Source organism: Aythya marila, assembly GCF_965140915.1.
Source record: "Aythya marila genome assembly, chromosome: 22".
Taxonomy (NCBI): domain Eukaryota; kingdom Metazoa; phylum Chordata; class Aves; order Anseriformes; family Anatidae; genus Aythya; species Aythya marila.
In genome coordinates, this window is record NC_139063.1 from 2468321 (window position 1) to 2492138 (window position 23818).

General features: G+C 53.5%; 1 protein-coding gene across 2 annotated transcripts; it reads right to left on the reverse strand.

Annotated features, from left to right (window-relative positions):
- Nucleotides 1-911: 911 nt before the first annotated feature.
- On the reverse strand, nt 912-23723 carry STK40 (serine/threonine kinase 40). Of its 2 annotated transcripts, XM_082777427.1 has the most exons (12): nt 23651-23723; nt 17251-17363; nt 15100-15219; nt 14048-14133; nt 13407-13550; nt 12107-12334; nt 11009-11061; nt 8077-8192; nt 4863-5007; nt 4588-4707; nt 3712-3796; nt 912-3252 (listed from the first exon to the last, which is right to left on the reverse strand). In XM_082777427.1, exons 3-12 carry the CDS (start codon nt 15209-15211, stop codon nt 3034-3036), a joined length of 1308 nt encoding a protein of 435 aa, XP_082633553.1. In that variant the 5' UTR covers nt 15212-15219; nt 17251-17363; nt 23651-23723; the 3' UTR covers nt 912-3033. The 2 variants fall into 2 exon arrangements, with proteins under 2 accessions (XP_082633553.1, XP_082633554.1); XM_082777428.1 differs by lacking the exons at nt 17251-17363; nt 23651-23723 and adding an exon at nt 17062-17223.
- Between the last annotated feature and the right edge of the window lie 95 nt (nt 23724-23818).

Here is a 23818-nt window from a genome sequence, read left to right on the forward strand (position 1 = left end):
GCACCCATCCGGCAGGATAAAGATAAGGAGAAAGATAAGGACAGGGCCTGATCCTTGTCGGGATGGCGGTGCCGGGATCCAGGCGCACAGAGGCTGAGCCTCGGCAGGGCGAAGGCGCCGCGGCCGCACCGGGACACGCTCATGGGGCAGCCCCCAGCCTCAGGGGGGAGTGGGATGGGATCCTGCCCTGAATTTGGGCCCCCCTGGGGTTGTGGGGACGTGTAGGGACCAGGTGTGGGCACCTCGGCCCCACTGCCGCAGGGTGCTCGAACACCGCGGGGTGCTCCGGCAGCACGGGGCAAAGAAAAGGGTGTGGGGATGGGGCCCGGCCCCACCTCGGTGGGTTCCAGCTTGAGGTCCCGCACCCCACGGCCCCGTACACGTCGTGGGCAGGGCCGGGCTCTGCCAGGGCGCCTGGATCAGCCCCAGGGGCCCAGCACCGTGCGGGGAGCTGGGGGGGATGATGCTGAGCTCTGCCAGGGCAATACAGGACAATTTGGGGCAATATAGGGTGATATGGGGCAAAGCCAGGCTATTTGGGGCGATGCAGGGTGATTTTGGGCAACGTGCAGGACGATTTGGGGCAATACAGGGCGATGTGGGGTTATTCAAGGTGATTTAGGGCAGTGCAGGGCGATTTGGGGTGCAGGAGGGCGATTTGGGGCAATACAGGGCTACTTCGGGCAACGTGGGGAAACGCAGGGTGATTTGGGGGCAATAAAGGTCTGTTTTGGGCAATAAAGGGCGGTTTTGGGCAATGCAGGGCGATGTGGGGCGCTATGGGGCCGCCCAGGGCAGCTCCGCTCGGCTCCGCGCGCCCCCGCAGCGCCCCCTGCGCGTCCCCGCGAGCACCGCAGCCCCCCCCCGAGCCCCCCCCAGCCCCGTCCCCGCGGGGTCGCTGCGCGCCTGGGTCTCGGAACCAAGTTTTATTGCCGACATGCAGGAGGAGCTTGGATGCAGTACAAAAATAACGTCTTTATACAAACTTTTTTTTTTTTTGTCCTTTTTCATTTTTTTTTCCTTTTTTTTTTTTTTTTCCTTACAATAGGAACCTTTTCTACCGCGTGTCACGCGCACCGCTCCCCCCCCGGCACCGCTCATGCCCCCCATGCACGACCCCCCCCCCCCCCCGAGTTTTCCAGTTCGCTTGAACCCAAAGCGCGATTCGCCGGGCGGGAGCGCTCAGCCCCGCGCAGAGTCCCCAAATATTGCTTTAACTTCGGGAAACAGAAGAAAAAAAAAAAAAAAAAAAAGAGGTGGGGGAGAGACGGGGAGGGGAAAAAAAAAATCAGACAGAGCCTGCACAACTGGGGCCGGGGGGGGGGGGCCCTGCTGGTGGCACTGGGTTTGGGGCGAGGGATGGGTTTTGGGTCGACCATCCTGGCAATAAATAAGGCTAAGACTTGAAGCTACTGGCTCAGCTGGCTGGGGGTGGCGCAACCGTTGCGGTCTGTGTTAGTGTTCACAAGTCACCTGCCTGCTCTGCCAGCGTGCTGGGGCCGAGGGGGAGGCAGGAGGTAATGCCCGGTGCTGCCCCGAGGTTGGGTCAGGCCCCGTGGCCGTGAGCGGGGTCCCCAAGTGGAGAACCACGGCCCCGGAAGGGAAGGATGCAGGCGGGGAGCCTGCCTGGGGCAAGAGAAGGCAACAACGCGCTACACTGCTCGCTCCCTGCGGGGCAGGGGGAATAAGGACAGCCCCCAGGGCTTTAGGAGCAGTGCCAGCCCCAAAAGGGAGCCAGCACCTACAGCCACAGGCCGCAGGAGCCCCCCTGCCCCTGCTCGCCCCTTCCCTGGTGCCAAAGGGGACCAAAAGGGACAGGGGGAGGCAGGCGGAGAGCCCAGCGCCAAGCAGGAGGCCCCAAGGGGCACCAGGAGCTGTGCGAGAACGGGTCATCTGGCAAGACAGGCATCCAGTTCACAGAGTGAGGCTCAGAAACGATCGCTCCCGTTCTCAGCAAGGCCCTGGGGGAAGACCCTGGGCGTCCTTCGGCAGCCTCGGCACCGCGCGGGGCGGTGGCGGGGCCGGGTGGCAAGATAAGCGAGGGAACAAATACAGTAGAGACTTCAGCCAGCCCCTTGCTAACTCTAGGCGGATTATTTTGGGAAGCTTTTTTTTTTTTTTCACATTGTAACTCATATATTATATCTGTACCACAACTGAAGTGTGAAAAATGCTAACTCAGAATTAATGCAATTTTAACTGCACCTTAGGTAAGCTACTGGAAAAAAAAATAATAATAAGATTAAATCATATATTCTTACGGAACTAAAAGAATCAGTGAAAGGGAGGAAAGAGGTCAAAGGCCAAGCCGGGCCAAGTTCTGCACAACCTTGGAACGACTGCAGGCACGATTTGGTCTTTGCAGCCATCGCCTGCAAGGACGAGTCCCGTCCCGTGCCGCGGGTCACGCCGCGCCGCCCGCGGTGCTGCAGCCCTCACAAGGCCACCGAGCGCAAGGCTGCACCAGAGCAGGGGGCACGGGCAGCCCAAGGAAAGGGTTGATGCAGACAAAAGGAAGTGGGAGGCTTCAAGAAATCCTTGCTTTCAAGAAACCCGGATAAATCTAAGCTTATTCAAACCATACGGAGCAAACGCCGTCAGCCGGCTCTCCATGCTACACGGCCGCAACTCTTGTGCCAGCAAGCCAGCTTCACCCTTGGTGAGTCTTCTCCTTTCCCCCAGGCTTTGCTCGATCCAGAGAACAGCATGGTTAAAAAGACAAGAGAGGTAGATTACAGTCATGATTAAAAGCAGATTAGTCATCTAGGCTTCGATTTAAAAAACAGATTCCAGAAGATGCCAAGAGGCTGCTGCTTCCAAAACTAGCTTTTGAAAAAAAAAACAAAAAACAAAAAAAAACCCAAAAACCAAACAAAGTCTTCTCCCTCCAGAGCGATTCGTGCCCCCGAACAGAGCTCAGAAGAATTGCTACATTATTCTCCATCGCGGGACACCGGTATTGCTGTTGAGCTGTGGTAGGCGACGTGAAAGGCGGGCTGCAGGGCGGCGTTGTGCTCTCGGAGGCGTGGGCAGCTACTTGCGGAGGTACCTCTGCGCCAGGATCGCCGCGTCCAGCGGGTTCATGGGCTGGGCGTCGTGGCCCAGGCGGCGCACGGGGGGGATGTTCCCAAACTGCCGCTTCTGCAGGAAGCTCTTGGCCTCGTGCAAGGTGTTCTTCTCCTCCGCCAGGAGCAGCTGCTGCCTCATGTAGTTCTCGAACTCGTACTGCGAGCACTCCTCCGTCACCTTCACCTGCGGGGGAGCCGCCGCGTCAGAGCCACAGCCAGGAGCAGCCCTCGCCGCTGCCTCCGACTGGCCTGAGCCACGGGAGGATAACGAGCTGAGGGTAACGAGCTGGTGAGGTCGCCACTGCTCCCAACAAACAGCAGCAAGAGAGCAGGAGGCAGAGCACAGCAGGGAGCCTGAGCCAGCTCCCAGCTGCACACAAGCAGGCACCGCTCGAGGAGAGCTCCCAGGGCCAGCGAGCTCACTGCCATGCAGCTCAGCAGGCTGGAGGCCACGAGGGATGGGAATTCTTGGAGGAAATGTGGCACAGGGACGTGGAAAAGCAGCTTGGGGCATGCAGGTGCTGAGGGCTGCTGGGCCAGCAGGAGAGGCAGCCCAGGGAAGCGCACCAAGCACCGCCAGTCCGAAAAAAACACCACCACAGAGCTGCAGCCCCAGCACCGGGGGCAGCCCTTCTGCACCTACCTCCTGGGGGTTTTCGGGGTTAGCCACTTGGTCGTCGATGTCTGGCACCACCTGCAAGGGGCCGCTCAGCGAGGACATGGACTGCCTGCGGGGAGAGCGCTGCGTTAGGGGCTCCGCGTGAAATCACCTCGTCGTCCCCAAAGTCTTGCTTTTTGTTTTGAAACAGGATTACGGAGCTAACACGGGTGGGAGAGAAAGCAGCCCCAGCTCCAAAAAGCACGGCCTGCACAGCTGGCTCAGCAGGCAGCACAAGAACTCAGCCTGAGTGCACTGTGCAGCACAGACAGAAGGTCACGGGGCTGACGAGAGGGTTGCACAGATCACACACTGCCAGGATCCATTTCTGCTGGGGTGTGCTACTGGAATCTCACCCCAGCTGTTCGATGTGCCAGTCCTGGCATCAGATTTACCCTTAAAAGGCATCTCCACCCTGCAACTGCAGCACACCCCTGTGTTAGGGCCTCCTGCTCTTCCCCTCTAGAGATCTCATGCCTGATTTTATTTAATAGTGTAAGTCTAATTACAAGCTGGTAGGAAGTGTCTGTATTTGGCCACATGTGTATGTAAAAGTATAATATTCGCAACAATTAGACTTAAAAAAAAACAAATCAAATCAAATATGGGGCAAGGGGGTGCCTTTGCTGCTCTTTTCCCTCCGGTACCCAGCACTGTTTCGTAATTTTATTGCTTTAAGAATGCAACCTTTGTGGCAGTGATAAGCATTCACACTGACCATGCTGTCCACCAGCAGACACCAGTGGCTCAGACACTTTTAGACTCGTTGCAGTTCTCACAGATCACCCTCTGGTGCCCCGTGGCTGGAAGCTACACTAACACAGCTCAAGACTGGAGATGCCACGCTCCTGTCGAACGTACCACGATGCTATGATGGAGCTGAGAGAATCCAGCACTTCAGACGCTGTCAGACGCTGCTGTGGATCCAGGACCAGCAGTTTTCGGATCAAGCACACAGTGTTTTCTGAGACCCGCCCATCCCTGGGAGAGAGAACACACGGTGAGGCCACGCGTCCGAGGCGGGCAATCAGCAGCAGGATGCTCAAGCAGGGAGCAGGAGCACAGGAGCCACTACTGCTCTGACCCCAGGGATCACCACCGGGCTGATTTTCTGGCCAGGGCCTGGCTGTACTCACTCGGGGATGGTGTACTCGGCAGCCTTGATTTTGCGGAAGAGCTCCTGAGGTATGCTGTCGTAGAAGGGGAACTGGCCATAGAGCATGGTGAAGAGCACCACGCCCAGCGCCCACATGTCACTGGGTTTTCCACGGTACGGCCGACCTGCAGGGAGGGAGGAGGCAAAAGCTTTAAGACAGGAAGAGATAAAAGCAACAGGAATTATGATACTGCCGGCCCCTGATGAGAAAAAAAGCATTATGAGAGGAATTACAGCCCTGCCAGCCCCTGCAGCCCACTGCCAGAGGTGCAAGCTCTGAAGCAACCTCTGTGTTTGCTCCTCTTTTCTAAGCATTAGTCAAAATTTTCGAGCCTTCCTAGAGTAGGACACCAAGAACCTCTTGGAAAGGTGCCTCTGTCATGAATTAGCAAACCAGTGGTCCCCACACAGCTGTCACCCTGTCTCTACAGCGGATGCTTTCCTCGCTGAGCAGCTAGGACGTGACCCGACAGCATCAGGTGAACAGAAGCACAGGGTGCTGGAGCTCCCACGACAGCCCCACAAACTGAACAACTGAAGAGTTCCTCAAAAGGTTCCTTCTGCCGAAATTCTGCCTTCAGACACCTGCTTCGCCCCCTTCTCCATCCCCAGACCGTCACCACCAGGAACCTTGAACGTTGCAGGCTCCACAGACCCCCCCTGCTGCTAGCCCAGGCCAGGGGAGAAGAGAACATAGGGCCAGCAGGCACAAAGCAGGGCAGGCAGGGAGGAAAACCCCAAAAGAACAAGTGCTCGTCTGGCAAGGAGCAGCCTAACGCTCACACCAACACCACCACGCTGCCAGCGAGGGGGATTTAAGTGGAGGGGCAGATTTAGGGCATCGAGACAGCACTGGGCCTTCAGGATGGATCCCGAGAGGTGGCTGCAGGATCCTGCTGGGAAGACAAGAGCCTCCCCGCAGAGGTTTTCCCGACAGCTGCCCCGGGCCCAGCAGGCCCCGGGAGCCACTTGGTGGAAGTGCTGCCTGTCCCCTCCGCAGCTCCATAAATCAGCCAACAGCAGCTCGCACGAGGGTCAAAACTGAAACTCCAGGGCTGTAGCACAGCACAGGATCGAGGGAATGGCTTCCTCTGACTCACACGGTGAGTCACTGCTGCAGCATTTGTTATTTGTACTAATTATTCTTTGCTTTATATGCTCAAAAAAAGGCACCTCTCCCTCCTCCTCCAGCTTTTCCTGCTGTGACATTTCAGCAGCCACAAAACGCGAGCCACCTCTTAGCAGAAGACAGCTTCTCCCAGAGACTACAACAATGATTAATTCACCAGGCTTTTTAGGTTCCTCTCGCTCGGGAGCATTAGAGATACAGACAGAGGGATGCTCAGAGTCTGCAGATGGTGGCGAAGCCTGAGCTGTCCTCAAGTAACTTTTCTTTCTGCCTCCGGAGGGGAGCTGCAGACTGAGCCATTTTGGAAAAACCATTTTCAAGAGCACAGGAAGGGCTGTGTGTGGGGACACTGGAGCACAGAGGAATTGCACCTGAAGGTGAGGAATCCAGGCAGTGCTGCTGCAAGGCACTGTCCTCTACGTGAGGTTGGGTCTTGGACAGCCTCAGCTGTCAGAGAAGTGAGTAAAAGCAGCGTGCTCAGCACCTTGTGGCACTGTGGCACATAGAGAGGCTGTTCAATGCACCACCAGGGGCTGTTGGAAGCAGCTGGGTGCCTGCAGCCCCCTGGGCCAGCAGGAAGGAGCAGCTCCACGCCACCTTCACCTAGCTGAGCCCTGGCTGCTCCACGCTCCTGCAGAGCAGTTGGCTCCTGTCATCCAGCTGGTCACGGGGCCCTCAGGATATCCTGCAGCACAGGAAGGGCCTGCAAAAAACACGGGTCCCACCTCCCCGCCTGCCTCTGCCTCCCTTCCTGGCTTAGTCCTGCCCAGAAGGGAAGCAGCCTCAGACCTGCCTGAGATCACGATGAGCTCAGCCACTGCCTGTAAACCTGACAACAAACTGGGGTGAGTGTGCTGGCTCTAACAAAGACCACAGAAAAGAGCAGCTCCCTCTGAGGGTGTTTCTCAGATACAGAGCCTGGGAGACCAGAGACCAGAAAGGAACAACCCGAATCTTCTGCAGGGGAGTTCTTGGTGTCCTAACAGCATCCTCACACACACGAGTGGCACAGAAGGCTGGCAGGGGTTCTGGATTTCACACTGGCAGTTGGTGCTGGTGACCTACCGGCTGGTTTTGGGTAGTTTGCTATCACCCCAACACAAGTTTGACCCTGCTGATGGATAACCCTTGGCAGGTGGGATGTGTTGGTGGTGATCCTGGGCTGCGCCCTGCAGTTCAGCTCCAGCCCAAAGGAATTATCTGTGCTCAACAGGACGGCTCCACGACATGAGTTAATGCTTAGTAAGTGGAGTCTGCATGGAGAGAGGCTTCAAACGCAGCCCCAACTGTAAATGCACCCTCCAACACCCTAGCCCAGCTCAAAACCTATGAGACCAAGAGCAAAACCTCTGCCTCAGTGACTGCCCACACCAACTGCTGCCTGCTCAGCTACTGCTAGCACAGCAGCAGACCGCAGGGAAGAGAAACCCACTGAAGCTACTAAACAGACAGAAACCCCATCTGTTTCTGAAAGTCCCTGCACTGCAAACAGTTCAAAGGGCGGAGAACCTTAGGAAAAGCTGTTTTCTGCTAGACATCTGCTTCAGGCCTCTGCTGGAGACAAGGCACAGGCCAAACACACCGCTGGGCTGGCCTGGCACAATCATTCCTCTGTTTTTAAGTAACTCCTCTCAAGTCAGCCCAGAAGCTGCCAGAGGGTCAGCAGTTCCCTTCAGGAAACAAGTAGCTGCAGCTGCAACTGCTCCTTGGGCTGCACTGCCTGCACTAAAATGACCTTACAGGGGTTTGAGACAATTGGCTTAGTCCTAGGGATTTACCTGCAGCTCAGGTGAAGCCTCAGGAACACAGTTCAGATGTGGGAAATGGAACATCTTGTCTGCAGTCAGACTTATTTAGGAACAGGCAGGGAGCTTTTAATTAGCTTTGAAGTTCAGACTAACCTTAAGAAAAGGTACACTCACACTTTCCCTTGATACTTGGAAAAAACAGATCAAGTCTCATAATTGGGACCTAATTAAGGGGATCTCAAAAGGTGGGTTACACGTGGAAGCAGAATTAGGAAGGGGGCTGTGAATTCCCACCAAGGAGCAGAGGGGATGCCTACCACTGAGCACATCGGGGCTGATGTAGGCAGGGCTCCCTCGCTGGTCCTTCAGCAGGTCATCTTCGCTCACTAGGTGCTTCCCAAGGCAGAAATTCGTTATGGTTATTCGATGAGTCCTGGGGAGAATCAGAAGGCATCGGTGAACAAGAAGCATCGTGCCACAAGCCAAACAGCACAAAGAGAGGAAGCTAACACCAAAATAGAGATGTCTACAGGGAAAAGATGAGCAGGATTGCAAGACCAACTCCATCCCAACAGGGAGAGATTCTACACCTGTCAGCACAGCTTGCAAGGCTCCTACAGAGAGAACAAGAAAATCCATTTTACAGCTAGGGACACAACCTACATCCAAGCCTCAGTGGCACACGGTGCCCACCTTGCAGGGATCAGCAGCACCAGGACCTGCACTTCTGTGCTTGCTGACTGCCGTAGGGCATTAATATTAAGAAAGTAAAACCCTTTACCACGTTTTCTGGAAGCTGAGGGACAACACCCTACAGGAAGAGGAAGGGCTGCCCTACACAAGCCCTGCTGTGAACCACTTGCTTAAACATCTCCAGTGGGCAACCACAGGACACAATCGGGTTCAGTGTGGCCACTTGCACACTGCCCAAAAACCCCACTGCAAGAGTCCCACGGCAGTTTTACCTGTCTCCAGGACCCCTCTTTTGTGAAGAGCCAAGATCTAATCAACATCAAAAAGCCTCCTACACCTGAGCACTTCAGAAAAGGTGAAAACAGCAGGCACATGCAATTTCTGTATCGATGCCCCTACTTCCCTACGGCATCACCAGCTCCAATTAGTGACATTTTTAAGGCAAAGTGAGCCCGTTCCAGAATTACTACCACGTTAAATCTTCCCTGTCACCCAGGTAATTTGGCTCTTGACATACAGCTTACAGGACTGAGCAGGAAAACACTCTCTAGCAGACTTCTATACTCTTGAAAAATATTACACAATAAAAGCCTGAAAGCACGAATTAAGTCAGTCAAAATAATCAAGAGATGTTTCCAGCAAGTCTAACAGACAAGTGAAATAAAACCACGTGTGGGCTGGCAATGGAGAGTTGATTATTAAGACAGACTCGTGCTTAAGAAGTGTTAGCTTCAACTGTCAGGAGACTTCCCTGGCTGAACAGCAATTTGGGGGATTTGTTTGAGACTCAGAAGACGAAGTGTTCTAAGGGACGCTCGAATGTTCGGGGTTGCTTGGTTTTATTTAGTCACTGAGATTTGATTTAACCTGCGCTCATCCAGGTGGAAGCCTGACCTTGTTGTGAGGCTTCACCGCGTTCAGCTGGCAGGAACCTTCGTTAGCCCAGGAGCCTAATGAGGCCCCCGTAGCCCACGGCTACCTTCGCTCCCCAGCCAGCAGAAAAGACCTGGTGCTCTTTTGTGAGCACGTCTGGAACGGAACAAACACTTCTGATCAGTCCAGATGACTGGTCCTCTCCATGGTAATCTATTCTTAAGCCTCACCCACCCTTTCAAATGACTCACTGCTTCAGAGGCTGCAGTTGTTCCTCACCAGAGCTGATGGTCTTACGAGTAAAAAGCCAAAACATCACACGCAGGGCAAAGAACGGCTTTGGCAAGTACGGTCAGAGCTTCAAATACCTTCCCTTTCTTGCTAGTGGGGCCCCGTGCGTGCAGCTCTAGCTGTAGGTATCTCCACTGCACACTTTGCCCAGAAAAGGAGGGAAGCTCGGGGTGGATCCTTTAAAGAGGCAACCTTTGTCTGCCTCTTCCTAGCAAGGAGGAATCAAACAAGCCAGCAGAAGAGATTTATCTTAAAGTCACCATATAAAATAATCTCTAAACAATTCAGACATCCCTGAAAACTGCTGGCTGTTACGTGTGTGTGCTGGGGGTGGGGGGGCACCAAGGAGTTCAACCTCAACAGGCAAAATCTGTTTGCTTTCAAACAGTATTAGGGAAGAGGGAAAAAAAAGCAAGAGCAAGCTGTGACCACAGTGAACCTGCGTGCTTTGTGCAGACTCCGGAAGCCTGCAGACCTAAAGCCTTCCAATTTTTTATTCATTCCACAGAAAACCAGACAGAGTGTGAAAAGACAATGAATTCCGCTCATTCTTAAGGCTAGCGCAAAATATTTAGCCAGTAGTGTAATACTGAAGAATACAGCAAAATATCCGAGCTGGAACGAGCGTGCCAACTAAATGCATAAATCAAGACAAGGAAAAACTCCAAGGAGCCACCAGGCAACGCAAACACTGCCCCCAGCTGCCTCTGGCTTGGGCTGAGGCCATGCCCCACCGATGCTGCTCGTTCTGCTCCAGGAGGGCTGCTCCCCCCGGTGCCTGCACAGCATCCAAGACGTTGGACATTACTGGGTTATAAACCGGGGCTTGCATCAAACCAGCTAATGGCATCAAGGAAGCTATTTCAAGCACAAACACAGACAGAAGAGCTTTTGTTTAGATAAGTAAATATTTTACTGCTAGCAAAAACACAGCAGTGTAGCAGTCAGAGATTTAACACTGCTGTGATTATGGTGCAGACTGCAGTGCTGGGAATTCCTTCAGCGCAATGGAAAGTGAGTTACATGAGCAGAACTACTCAACACATCTCAGTTCCTTCTTTTTTTGTAAGAAGCATTTCTCTAACAGGTTTCTGAATGACTAGAAAAAGGAGTTTTCAGAAGTTAGAGTCCAACAGAAAGTGCTGACGTGATGTCACCGAGTGTGGTGGAAGAGTGAACTATTTAAGTTGGGCTCAGTTCAGTTTTGGAACTTAGCCCATAAACTCTGAACTGGGTTTGTATTTTTGTGCAGCTCATTTCCCTGTCCCTCAGCCTTCTCACACAAGAGCGCTCTCAATGATCGCTGCCTTCAGTTGTGTTCGTAATAAAGCATCTACTTCAGGGAAAAAGCATAAAAGAACTGCCTGAACAGCAGCTCTCCTGCAGACTTACCTTTTGTTTAGCACCATGTTTCCTAGTTTCAAGTCTCTGTGCACAATATTTTTCTGCAAAATACATAATAGTATAACATGAGCAAAGGCATAATTGTCTAAATTCGATGCTTAGACAAAAGCACTAAGCGTCTTTTGAAATCCCATTGTCTTCGTTCTCAGACTAAAAAGATCTTTCGGCTGTTTTTTTCCTTCTAGATATAAATTAAAAGAGGCAGAGCTGATTGTCACATACAGAAGGAACACCAAATGGTGATTACGTTAAATTAATTAAAGTACTTGAAGACACTGGCTTTTGGGTTGAAAAGCAGGGGGGGAAAAGAATGATAATGCCCACAGTCCTACACCTAACATGAGGGGACACCTCAAAGTAACCTAGATTGAGGGTTTTAGCCTGGTTGTGTTCTGAGTACTTTGTGCACTTCATTTTCAGTTCTGCTCAAAGGACAGACCGAGCAAATTTGCTACTTTGGACACCCAGACAGACTTGAATGAAACCAAAAGGCCAGAAAATTAAGTGTCCGGGCTCAGTATGACCTCAGTAATGATCATTTTACCAAATGATATATAATTCATTGCTCTGCTGAGGGAGGGTGGAAGCCCCTTTTTATGGGGTAAGAAGTCAGACATCAGCAGAATCTATTTTTGTTCCAGTAGCTCCAAGTTCATTGATCTCCAACTTGCAGCTTAAGGTTTTGATCTCACAAATCAATTCTTATATTCAGATTTATTTCGCTTCAGAAGGAAATAGCTTGAAGTGTTTCCTGCATCCGATTAACCTCTGCTCTCCTGCTCTTCAGCGACCACTTTGAGGTTAATAACACTGCAGTTCACCTGATCTGCACCGTGTCCAGCTGGCCCCTCTCCACAGTCAACAAATGCTGCGTTATCATCGAGAAACTCGAGGGGAGGGGAAGGGAACGCTCCTTTATGGCTCGGGGCACAAGGTCTTACGCAGAACACTTATTGGGAAATGGCTGGAACACCCATCCTTCATAACCTTTCCACTGCCCGCACAAGGAAGCTTTAAAACATCTCTTACACTACACCAGGGGAAGACCAAGCCCTCCAGCACAGAAAGGGACGACAAAGACCTTACCTTATGTAATGCTTCTACCACTCGTACCACATCATAAAATATCACAACCGTCTCCCGCTCACTGAGCCTCTTCTCTTTAATGACATAATGCTGCAGATTGATCAGATCTGCCGTTTTGTCACTGAAATCATGAGCACAGAGACAGTCTAACACAAGACAAATGCGCTTCTTCATTTTTCTGACCATTCTATTGGCTTCTAAATCTTCTATAATTTCGCAAGCTCGGTCCTACAGGGAGGAAAAAGAAAGAGCAATAGTTCAGGGGAGGTATCTGGACATACTCACTGACACAGAGAGCACTAGAAAATAAATGCACGTTGATCTCAAAGTGAGTGAATGCAATTACAGGGCTTGATCTTTGTCCCAAGTGGGGATTTCAGAAAGAAGATGCATGATCTGTACTTAAAGAAGCCAGAGGAAGTAAATGCCTTTTGTTTATGTGTGTATATCAGTACTGATGCTGAAACATGCACCTTTAGATAAAGCCTAAGAAGCTCTGCAGTGGTACAGAATGAATACTAGGGATCAAAGACATCAATAATCAGGAAAATAGCAATCCCAGGACAAAAGCAGCAGCTCTTTCATAACATTAAACAGGACACGACTGACTCGGGCTTGGTTTACTTAAGATATAGCACAGATGGCCTCAAGTGAAATGGCTGTTGACAAAATTTAACCAGCACGCAAAGCAGCCCCAACATCCAAACTGGTAATTCCTACCAGTCCCTCGTACCCATAAACAGTTCTCAGGGTGTTAACAGCAGCACGACTCGCTGGAGATGCTGATCAGCACATTTACTAGTTTGTTTTAACATGCTGAAGCAGTTTCTTGGCAACTTGTTCCTCCTTACAAGTCATCATTAAGCAGCAGAGAGACCGGAAAGCACAACTTCAGTTCTAAAGGTGCTCTACGAGCACGAATTAATTTGCTAGTAAAGCAGCTATTTTCCTCCCTGTGAAGCAGGGAGGCTGCCTATAAACGGCCATTACACAAGGCTTAAAAGGCCTCGGGTGCAATATCACAGGAGTCACTGTCAAACAACAAGTATCAAAGGGTGTGCTATGGTGTGCCTGCCCCATCTTCCACTGTTCTCACGCTCCCCAAATCCCAAACCCCGTTACATCACAAGGCCCTGCCACAAACTTGCTCGTTTGAAGCAGCCTTGATTAATCTCAGTGGTGTGCTGCTAATTCTGTATGCACAAGAACGGGGTCAGCACGAACCGTACATTAAACAAAAGCAGCTGAAGCCAACAGCACTTCCTGGCATTCCCCCAACCTGCACGGTGACCAGCTGTACCTGGAAGAGCCCGTGATGATGAACCACTCCTTCCTGATTGTGGAGCAGGGAAAGGAGAGAATACTCTGTGTGCAGCAGCATCTTGCCCTGTCGTTCCTCCTGCGTTTCTATTCCTTTATCACCCCTTTCTTCTAAAGTGAGAATCTTCAGGAAAAGGGAAAAGACCTTTACAACTCCCAGAAAAAAACAAATGCCCCCAGAGCTCTCACATTTCAGGCATTCACACGTGTATTTAACAGCTGGGGGTAATTACTCTTACTCGTACACTTGCCACAAACCTGCCCGAACCAAGAGCTGTGCAGAACGCACAGCATGAGTTTGATTAACACCGGAAAGCAGCTCAGGTGCTTTTTGCAAATACCCCAGGTGACCTTTCCTGCTGGAGCTGCCACCATCTCAGGTACCGTGGAGGAGACCTGAAGGCTCCAGGACAGCCCCATGAGAACAGCAGCCACGGCAGCCTCGTCTCAGAGCCAATCTCCACACCAGATTGATGGTGCTGGCAGAGCTGCTGGGCTGAGGGGAAGTTCCAGCAGCCATTTCCCTCAGTTCAGCCTGCACCAGAGGCTGCTGTGAGAACTTCGTCACGAGGGCAAAAGTTAGAGAGCTCTGAAGATGTGGAACCCCTGTGTTTTGCTTACCTTTAGCTGATAAAAGTCATCTGTCCCATCCTTTCTTGCCAAACACTGAACAATACTTGGCACAGGGGAGTTACCTAAACGTGGACCTAACAGCACAAAGCAAAAACAGACTTGTTTTCCTTTAAGCAGAAATGACTAATTCGGGATTACATCAGTATTCAAGTGTCACGCAGTTTACATTAGCTTAAGTCAAGTTCCTTTTTTTTTTTTTTTTCTGGAGACTGTCTTTCCACAAAGCATGATCTAAAGAAAAAAGTAGTACAGAGCTACAAACCCTTTCTGGACAAGGTTTTGGGTTCTTCACTAGAGAACCATTTAACAAAAACTCTACCCGCAGCACAGCTGTGTTTAGAAATTCAAATTGCTGCATGCCTGAACCACACGGCTTTTACCTTTACCAGCAACACCCACAGCAGCTACTGGTAGCACCTCCGAGCCTTGCTGCCACCTCTGCAGGGACTGCTCGGGTGCAGAGACGACTCCAAATTTCAGGTTAACATACAGTCTCCCCTCTTCAGTTTAAATCTAATTCTGATCAATTAACCATTGGTTTCTCCTGGGAAGTCCATCAAACTTTTAGTATTTCATGCGACTTGTTCCAACCTAACAACTTTTCTAGCAACTCTTAGAAGCTAGCAGAGTTGTCTTGCCCAGGCACACATCCATTATAATATCCACTACTGCATTACTTAGCTGTCTACATGCTGATTTGCCAGAATATTCCAGGCAAAACGGGTCAAACACATCCCTAGAACTCTAACTAAAAAGCCTCTGAATTTGCTTTTTAACAAAGTTTAAGAATGTAGTTAACAAAAAGCAAAAGCAAAAGCAAGGGTTCACATTTATCTGAAAGGCCATGCCCGCCTTGCTGCATCAGCATGACAAACATCTTCAGTTTGACCAGTTGCAGAAGCTGCTGCTCTGTTACATCACGGGAATGGCTCTGGTATAAGGTGCTAAGTTGCACATCTGCTTTGCCCTTCGTTTTCAGTTTTGCAACCAGTAGCTCTCTGTCTTGAAAACTGAAGAGGAAGAAAACCCTCCCTGCTTACCTAGAATAAAAGGGCCTGCTCTCTTGGCATTATTTCCAGAAATCCCTGTACAGAGAGCTTTTGCCTTAGTGGATGTTTCCCCAGCTCCTCTGTCTGATGCTCGCCGCTTCATCCTTGGCTCTTGAAAGAGAGAGAAGATCACATTTTGGTGAGCAACTGAGTTAGTTTCCTCACACTGTCCCTTATTTCATACAGGAAGGCTTTCACTTACTGATGCACTTGCCTCTGCCTACTCGTGCTGTGGGAAAAAAAACACACAACTATGGCTCATTTATTGATAGCCCAGTTGTGGGCTGGAGGCTTAATGCATTTTGAAGGTATAAATCAGGCTCATTATTCACAGCAACGTTTCCTAGAACAGTTGTTTGAGAGACATGGTGGGAACAAGTCAAAATAATTAGAGCTTGTTTTACAGCAAAAACAAGTTTGCACATTAACATATTTCAGAAAAACCTCTGAAAGCCTAAGTTATCCCTTTGCATGGGTGCCTGCTTCTGATTCAGCCTACGGGCTTGTGCAGATCCATTCAGAGGACTCCCCAGCAGCCAGCCCACCGAGCACCCCAAAGGTTCAAGCCTACTCCTCGAGCAGCCACGAGCACACAGCATTTTAACTGGAAGCCCATAAAAATGAGCAATATCTTTCACCTCTTCCAGCAAGGGCATGGAAAACCAGAACACATTACCGTGAAATTCATTTAATTTAACAATGATTTTTTAAAGAGGCACTTTTAGTCTTGGAAAAAGTCCTCTCTCTCCGTACCTCTTTAGGCTCTAACCTTTTTATTGCTTCCCCCATCCATCTCCACGCCTTACAACTGGACGGAGTGGAACACCTGAAATCTGAGTCTGACACAGGGAACGTTACCTCGCTGCAGCCTCCTCAGGCAGGAAGGATGCTCTGTTCAGCTTACAGCCCTGCCACCTGCCTTTAATTGATATTCTAACGAAGGGAAAGGCTGCGGTGTCAGCCTGTGGGCTCTCTGGCACTGCCTCTAGCACACAACAATTCAATCTAACAGATGAGAATCTCCAGCTTTGCATCCAAGTACTCCAGGTCCATGGATACTACCACAGCTCTCGAGCACGAACTACAAGTCACCGACTTCTGCTCATTCTGGCAGAGCAGAAAATCTGATTTCCAACGTGAATTTTTCTGCTACTCAAAAATCTAAACAGAATCTGAGGTGGCAGTGAAAAACTGATACCTACAGGGCCAAATGAATTCAAGCCTCAGTCACTGAAACTTCTCTTCCCCAAAGCAAAGTCCTGTTCCAGCCTAGCAGGAAGGGAACCTCTTACGTTTGCAGCCAAGCAGTCCTTCACACGCAGCATGCTCAAGTGTTAATCAGCTCCATCAAACTGAAGTTGTGTTTCCAATACACCTTCTCCTCACCTTCACCTCTTGGAAAATAGTTCCAAAGCCTTTCACAAGTACCTACACATTAAATGTGCGTGTTCTGACATTTCAAACATTTTTTTTTTCTTCTAAGGGGGCTGGGGGAGAGGAGGAACTAAGCACGGATCCATTTTCTTGCTCTGAGCAAGTCAAAACCAAGCCCTGCTGGTCTTCCCTAAGAGGTTACTACAGCAGACCAAGAAAATATTTTGGGTTGTACTTGTTTAAAAAAAAAAAAGTCTCAGAGTTTCAGCAAGTCAGAGACTGATAAATCACCATACTTTGAACAAGGCTGGGACACTCACCCTCTGGCAGCCCCACCCTCTCTGTAGCCACAACAGTGATCTCACTGCATCAATTATCTAGCAGTATCTGTCACCGAGGTCAGAGATAGCAAGAGAGATTAGGTGAGAAGCCTTTCAGCAGGCTGCACAGCCCTGCACTACTGAATTCCACCAAAAGTTCACATCTGGGAAAGAGAAACATCACCGGGCCCAGCTGCTTTGACATCTCCTGACCCTTGCTTTGCTCCTTCTGCATCCCTGCCCCAACGTTTGGTTGTGCCTTATACAATTCTCTTTGCGTGGCTCCTCGCGACGCAATCAGCCCTGCTGGAAACTTATGAGTAAGATTTCCACGGGAGAAACCCCACTGCACAGAAACTCTGAGATAATGACCCTTGTGCAATCGCAGCCGGATAGGGAGCTCTGGTGCAAACGGCGTTATCGTAAACAAAACGATCTGAGCACTCACGTCGTTCAGCATCAACCGTCTCTTGACTCTTCTTCCAAACTAGGTTTTCCAACGTCTCAGGAGACAGGAGTCATCACCTCGGGGAAGGCTGGCTGCTCGAGAGGTCGAGGGCTCTGGAACGTGAAAGGAGATGCACTTGACGCGGCGCTTCTGGATTATTCCTGATTACGGCAACGTGGTGTGCACCCAAACTCCTGCAGCCTGAGACATCTGTGTTTGTTTTGGCTCAGGAGGGGCCCGAAACCTCCTGCTGTCACATGAGAGAACGAGAAGGGCTCTGCCAGTTTAGTCACCGAGGAGTCACAGCCGCACGGCCCTGCGCAGCCAGGCAAACACGAGTGTCAACGGCCCCCAGTGACATTTTGTGATGTGACACATCTGCACACACACACACACACACACACACACGCTCTGCACTTTAACCTCCACCGCAGCACGCTGCCTTGCTGCTTTAACCACCTCCCAAGCACACCCGCCTTAGCGGTGCTGCCACAACAGAGCCTGCATCGCGGGACGCAGCTGTTAAATCCTGGTAAGACTGGTGCTTGAAGGCTGGGCTTTAAGGACAATTTTGGCTAAAGGCAGAGAACACCACATTGAGTCTTATCCTTACAAACCCCCACTGCAAACTGATTCCTCGTTACAACTTACACTGGGCTCTTTATAAAACAAAGCAACTTGGTGCTGCTTAATGGCCCTTGGACAGGATCCCTTTATGATTTACATCAGGCCCTCCAGAACCACATCGATCCCCAAAGCTCCACGTTTTACCCTCAGGCACCGCACACGACGCCCGTTTGATGACCCAGGCTGGCTCCCAGCCTGTAATCGATCAGAGCATCAGTGGCAGGCACGCAGGGAGCGCGTGGGAGCCGGGCTGCCAGCACCAGGAGGCTGTGGGGACGAGCAGGCTGCACGGCGCCAGCCAGCAGCGCTTTTAGGACGAGCTGTCTGAGCACACAGAGCCTCCAGAGGCGCCCCAGCCCGGCCGCTATTTAGGGACACCCTCCAATTTCAAGCAGCATCCTCGTGGGAGCAGGAGAGGAAACACCAAAGTGCTCAAGGATGAGGGATGACCCCGCTCGTGCCACCCAGGTCACTTCACATCCCACCTCCCTGCACAGCACCTGCTGGGCCTCAGGGCAGCGGGGCCAGCGAGGGCAGCAAAACCCCACAAAAAACCAAAGGGAGCCCCTGGAGGAGCCGGAGCTGCCTCCAGCTCTGGGTTTCCACGTGAGCGCACTTCGTGCTGAGCTCCTTTGTGGACGGGGCAAAGGGAAGTCGGATGCAGGAAGGTCTCGGGACAAAGGGAGGAGAAGCAGGCGCAGCGCAAGGCAGGCCCGGTCCCTGCTCCGCGCGTTGCGTAACCCTGATTAGAGCAAGGAAATTGGTCAAAAGGCCACAGACTGGGTTGTGTAAGCCTCCCGCAGCACCGAGGCCATCCAGTCCACACCGGGTCTAAAAATAGCATTTTGAGACAGGGCTTAAGGAAAATACACCGAGCAGCCACGGCTGCAAGGCAGGAGGCTCTGAGGCTCCCTCCCCGCCGAGCCAGCAGGTGCCTTTTACCCACAAACTCATTTCATCTCGGCACAAAGCTCCGATCCCGAGGGGCTCTGCTGCTGGAAGCACTGGTGGCACAAAGCTGGCGCTGCTCAGGCACAAATAACTGCGTTGTGTGCTGGAGGAGCAAGCCTGAAGGTAGTTTTAGCCTTAAAATTACTCCGCAGATGGAGATGGAGACGCCAGCCCCGCAGCAACCCTCAGCAGAACTTCTCCAGGGTGGGTTACTCACAGCACGCAGGGCAGGGACTGCGGCACTGCACAGGGGTTTCCTCCTCAAATGCAACGAGCAGAGAGAGCAAAGAGGCCGTAAGCAGAGTCCTGCACGTGAACCCGTTAGCTGCAAAGTGAGCTCGTCCAAAATTGAGACGTGCTGCAGAGCTGGGGACCAGGAGGGTTCCCGTGGAAGAGGCAGTCAGCCTTCGAAAGGTGACGAGCACACCTCTGGCAACCTACAGGCAGCCTCACGAGCCCGGCAGCTGGGGCTTTCCAGCCCTTAAGACCACAAAATCCTCCTGTCAACAAGCTCCACCTCAAGAGCGCGCACCCAACACCGCACAGCCGGACCAGGAGCGTTCATCCTTCCCAACGCCACCCCAGGGACGCGGCCGTGGGCACCCGCAGGGTGGGTTCGCCGCCCCCAACCCCAAAAACAAACTGTTCGAGCCGAGCCGAGCCACCCCCGCTCCGCCATCTGCAGCACAAGCGGCCCTCCTCGCACAGAAATCCCCCACTTGCTCCGACGTCTCACCGGAGGAGCGGCCGCAGCTCCTTCCCACACCGGCTCTGTGTGTAATGGAATTATTAATCCAATCATTCTGCAGGCCTGGATGTTAACGGCTTTTAATTACGTAGCTTAAGGACACGGGCTCGTTCCTGAATTACCGCGCCACGTTCCGGTGCCCGGCACAGCAACAAAGGGAGCCGAGAGGAGGCAGCTGCCCTTTTCATCCCAGATTAAAGGGCAGGCAGGGCCCGCAGTCCGGCAGCCACCACTAACAGCAGGAAAAAAAAAAAAATAAAAAAGTACCTTTGGGGCGTTAGCAGGATTACTCAGCGCCACAGAAACTGGTTAAGAAACCGAAGAGCTGATAGAACCTCGGCGATGCTTTCTTGTTTTATCTCACAGGGACGAAGCAGGGCACGCTGTGGTTGTGCTTTCTAGTGCAGTGACACTAGAAAGACAGCCCAGGACACGCAGAGACTGCTCTTCTCCAGCCACCAGCGTCCCCCAGGTGTCACCAGCTGTGATTTACCTCTGCTGCCACCCCTCGAGAAGCTCGCTGCAGAGAGGGGATGACCTTGCTGTGCCTCACCAACCCTCCTGCATCCCCCTGTCCTTGCCCAGACAGGGAGACCCCTCCCCAACACGGCGCTTGCTGTGGTTTATTTCGTGGGCAGCCCAACGCTGCGTTCGGCACCGAGCTGGAACAAAGGTCACAGTTGATTCATTTTTGGTTTTAGTGGCAAATTCCAGCTCTTTGGGAGTGAAGCTGGACAGGACCTACACACCTAGATGAGGACTAACGTGAAAGGAGCAAAATTCGTGCTATGGTCTGACGAAAATTAACGCGAAATGAGCAGAACCCAGGCTATGGCCCGACTTCTCAGCGCAGGAACGCGCAGCAGCAACGGGCTCAGATGGCATCACCTCGCCCTGCCACCTTCCCTCAAGACCCTGCAACCACAAAGCCTGCTGCTGGAGGAGAAGCAGGGCTGCCCCAGGAAAGCTGCCCCAAAAGGGGGAGCACGAACCAGCCCCAATGAAGAATAGCTGGGAGCTTCTCTGCCCGCACCGAGCGGCGGTCGGATCAGCTTCAGTGTTTTGGTCGCTTTGCTGTACGGGAGCATCAACTTTTACAGACCTGCGACAGCAAAAGCTTTGGAAATTTAAACAGTTCTGCAAAAGAAATATAAATAATTAAAAAAGAGGAGGAAAAAAAAAAAAAAAAAAGTCCACCGGATGACTCAGAGAGCCAACAGAGCAACCCGCGTGCGGCGCCGCGAGCCCTTCCAGGAAGGGACGCCTCCTCCAGAAAGAGGAGCCCTGACTCAGAAAGTTCTTGGAAACGCACGGAGACTCACCGAGCTGCTTCCCCTGGCCCCACCAGCTCCGAGCGGGACGCCGAGCTGCTGTCCCCGAGCACAGCCACGCTCTCAGGGCAGCAGCCCCATCCCCGAGCCCTGAGTCCCATGGGGGAGTCAAGGTGGCCACCAGCAGCCCCCGCGGCACGGAGGGGACCCCACGCACCTTGCTCTCTCCAGCTGCTGCCAGGCTGCGACTTCCCAGGGACGAAGCCACCTGCAGGAACCGCAGGTGGGGGAGGAAATCCCTTCCCGGCCCTCCGGGGGAAGCTCCGAAGCGCAGGAATCCAGCGCCCAAACCACGGCACGAGCTGGCAGCGCCGCCTCCAAACCCCTCTGATGCATCAGCACCCCAGCTCGAGGACTCATCCAACCCCGGGCTCACGCTGGGAGTTCCCTGCCGGGTTACACAAACACCACCTCCAGCTTAACCCCTTCTCCCCGCGGCACCGGAGAGCCTGGGAGCAAAACCCACAGCCCTGGGGACGCCCGCGCCGAGCCGAGCAGGCGCTGCCCTTCAGATCTGCACCGGGCAGGACCAGGCTGGGGTTTTCTGACCCGAGCTGATGTCACTGTGTGTGTTCAGCACCCCATAAATCACCGCAGCGGGGCCTTCCTCGCGCACACGGATGGATTCTCGCCTGACTCAGGCGTGCCGACACTTTTACAGCCAGGTGTGGTCGCTCGGCTCGTCCAGCCCCAGCTCGAGAGGGAAACGATACCGGGCTGCTCGGCGACGCTCTGCTCGCCAAACCCCGGCGTGGGATTAAATAACGGGGGCTTCTAAATAACACCAGTTACCCACAGGGTCAATTCCTACCCGATTCCTGTCCCTAAGCACCAGCTCCGAGCGCCACGCTAGCCTTGCTATTGCTTGCATCATTTTGACACACTGCAAGTTCAAAAAAAAGGACAAAAGCCAACAAAACCAGACTATTCCACCCAGAAAATTACAGCAGGAACAGAGCTGCCTCCAGGCCAGCAGGAGCTCAGGCAGGATCCACGGGATGCCCTTCACCAGGGTGCCCGCGAGGTGTCCGGGGACATTTCGGTGACATCCCGAGGCCGAGCAGCAGCTGGACACGAGGGGTTTGTAAGAACCGGGGCTGTGTGACCCCACCAGCCGTGCGGATGCCACGGAGGAACAATAAAAGGATGTAGCAGCAGCGCTCCGCCATCGGGGAAACTCTTCCCACATCCGGGAGGCTCAGCCCAGGGGCTGCTCGCTCGCAGCCTGCCCCCAGCGATTTCCAACCCCGATAACGCCCGGGATCCCCTACACCCAGAACTCCTCACCAGCAGGCGAGCCCAGCCCTTTCCTGGAAACGTTTCATTGCTGCTCACTGAAAGCCCCGGGCTGCACGGGGACCATTTGTCAGCTCTGCCAGCGAGATGGGGTCACGCGTGCTGTCACACAGCAGCAGACACACGTTTAGTTGACAGAGCTTCTTTCGAGAAATGTTTCTGCAGCAGGAGAAAGGCACAAGTGCACCCAGCGCAAACGCAGAGCTCAGGTACCTGGGAAAACCTACAGGCTTTGTGCAGGAACGAGTCCCCGGGAGATTTCACCCCCAGAGTCAACCACGGAGGCAGATAGGGTCAGACAATCCCCACCTAATGCTGTGCAGAGCTGTGGGATGAAAGAGGTTCTGGGGAACTGCTGTGGTGTTAAAAGCCCCGTCTTGAACTTGGCTGAGCTCTTCTCGCCTTGTATGTGTTCAAAGAGCAGAAAATCAGCGGCTGCTGCCTCCTCCAGCACCCAGTAGAACACAAAAAAAAACAAACCCCGAGCAGGCAGACCACCAGCACCATCAGCTTGGGGTTATGCTGCAGCAAGAAGCGCCCTGTGAGGGCTGCCCTGACCCCCAGCCCGGGCTGCTGGTGAGGCTTTGCCTGAGATGACAGAAAGCAGGTCACCGGGTCCTGGCCAGAGAATCCCAGCACCACTGGGGTTGGCAAAGAACTCCAATATCACCCGGTCCAGCTGCCCCCCTCATCCCCACCACCACCACCACCCCCTGCCCCTGTCCCCCAGCACCACGTCCAAGCTCTCCCTCAACACCCCCAGGGACGGGGACTCCACCACCTCCCTGGGCAACCCGTCCCAACGCCTGAGCGCTCTTGCTGAGGAGAAATGTCTCCTCATTTCCAGCCTGAACCTCCCCTGGCACAACTCGAGGCCGTTCCCTCTGCTCCTGGCACAGTTCCCTGTGAGCAGAGGCCGACCCCAGCTCCCCACCCCTTCCTTCCAGGCAGTTGCAGAGAGCAATGAGCTCTGCCCTGAGCCCCCCTTCTCCAGCCCAAACACCCCCAGTTCCCTCAGGCGCTCCTCACAGGACTTTCACCAGCTCTGCAGCCCTGCTCTGTTCACACTGCAGGGCCCCGGCGTCCTCCTTATAGGGACGGGGCCAAACAAAGCCGGGCTGGGCAGCACCACGGACCCCGCTCCCCTCCCCAGGACCTCTCCCAACACGGACCAGCCCCGTCCCGGGGCTCCCCCCCACCCCCGGGCACCCCCTGCCCCCACCTCCCCCCCCGCGGGGATCTCAAGGCCGGGCCCAGCCCCTCAGGGACTCCCCCCCGGGCTGAGGCCGAGCCCCCCGTGCCGGCCCCGGCTCCGCGGCCTCCGTGGGGCCCTGCCGGGTGCGGTGCCGGCACCGCGGGCTGCCGGCAGTGCCCTACCCGGCCCCTCCCGGTTGTTCCCGGTCCCTCCCGGTGCTTCCCGGCCCCTCCCGGCCCCGTCCCCGCTCACCCATGGCCCCGGGGCCGCCGCGGCCGCCGCCGCCTCCCGCAGCCGCAGCCCCGCGGCCTCCGCTCGGCGGCCACCTGACAGCGGAAGTGACGCACGGCCCGGCCCGGCCCGGCCCCGCCCCTCAGCCGCCAGCCCGCCTCCTGGCGGCCGCCACCGAGATGGCGTCTA

Bases quoted from the DNA above. Each gene is read 5' to 3' on its own strand.
- STK40 (XM_082777427.1), bottom strand. From the start codon at position 15,211: ATGAAGCGGCGAGCATCAGACAGAGGAGCTGGGGAAACATCCACTAAG. The intron at 5,008-8,076 runs GTAGGCATCCCC...CCCTCCCTGCAG, and splicing joins CAGCCCCGATGTGCTCAGTG to GTCGGCCGTACCGTGGAAAA. The intron at 4,708-4,862 runs GTGAGTACAGCC...TCTCTCTCCCAG, and splicing joins GCCGAGTACACCATCCCCGA to GGATGGGCGGGTCTCAGAAA.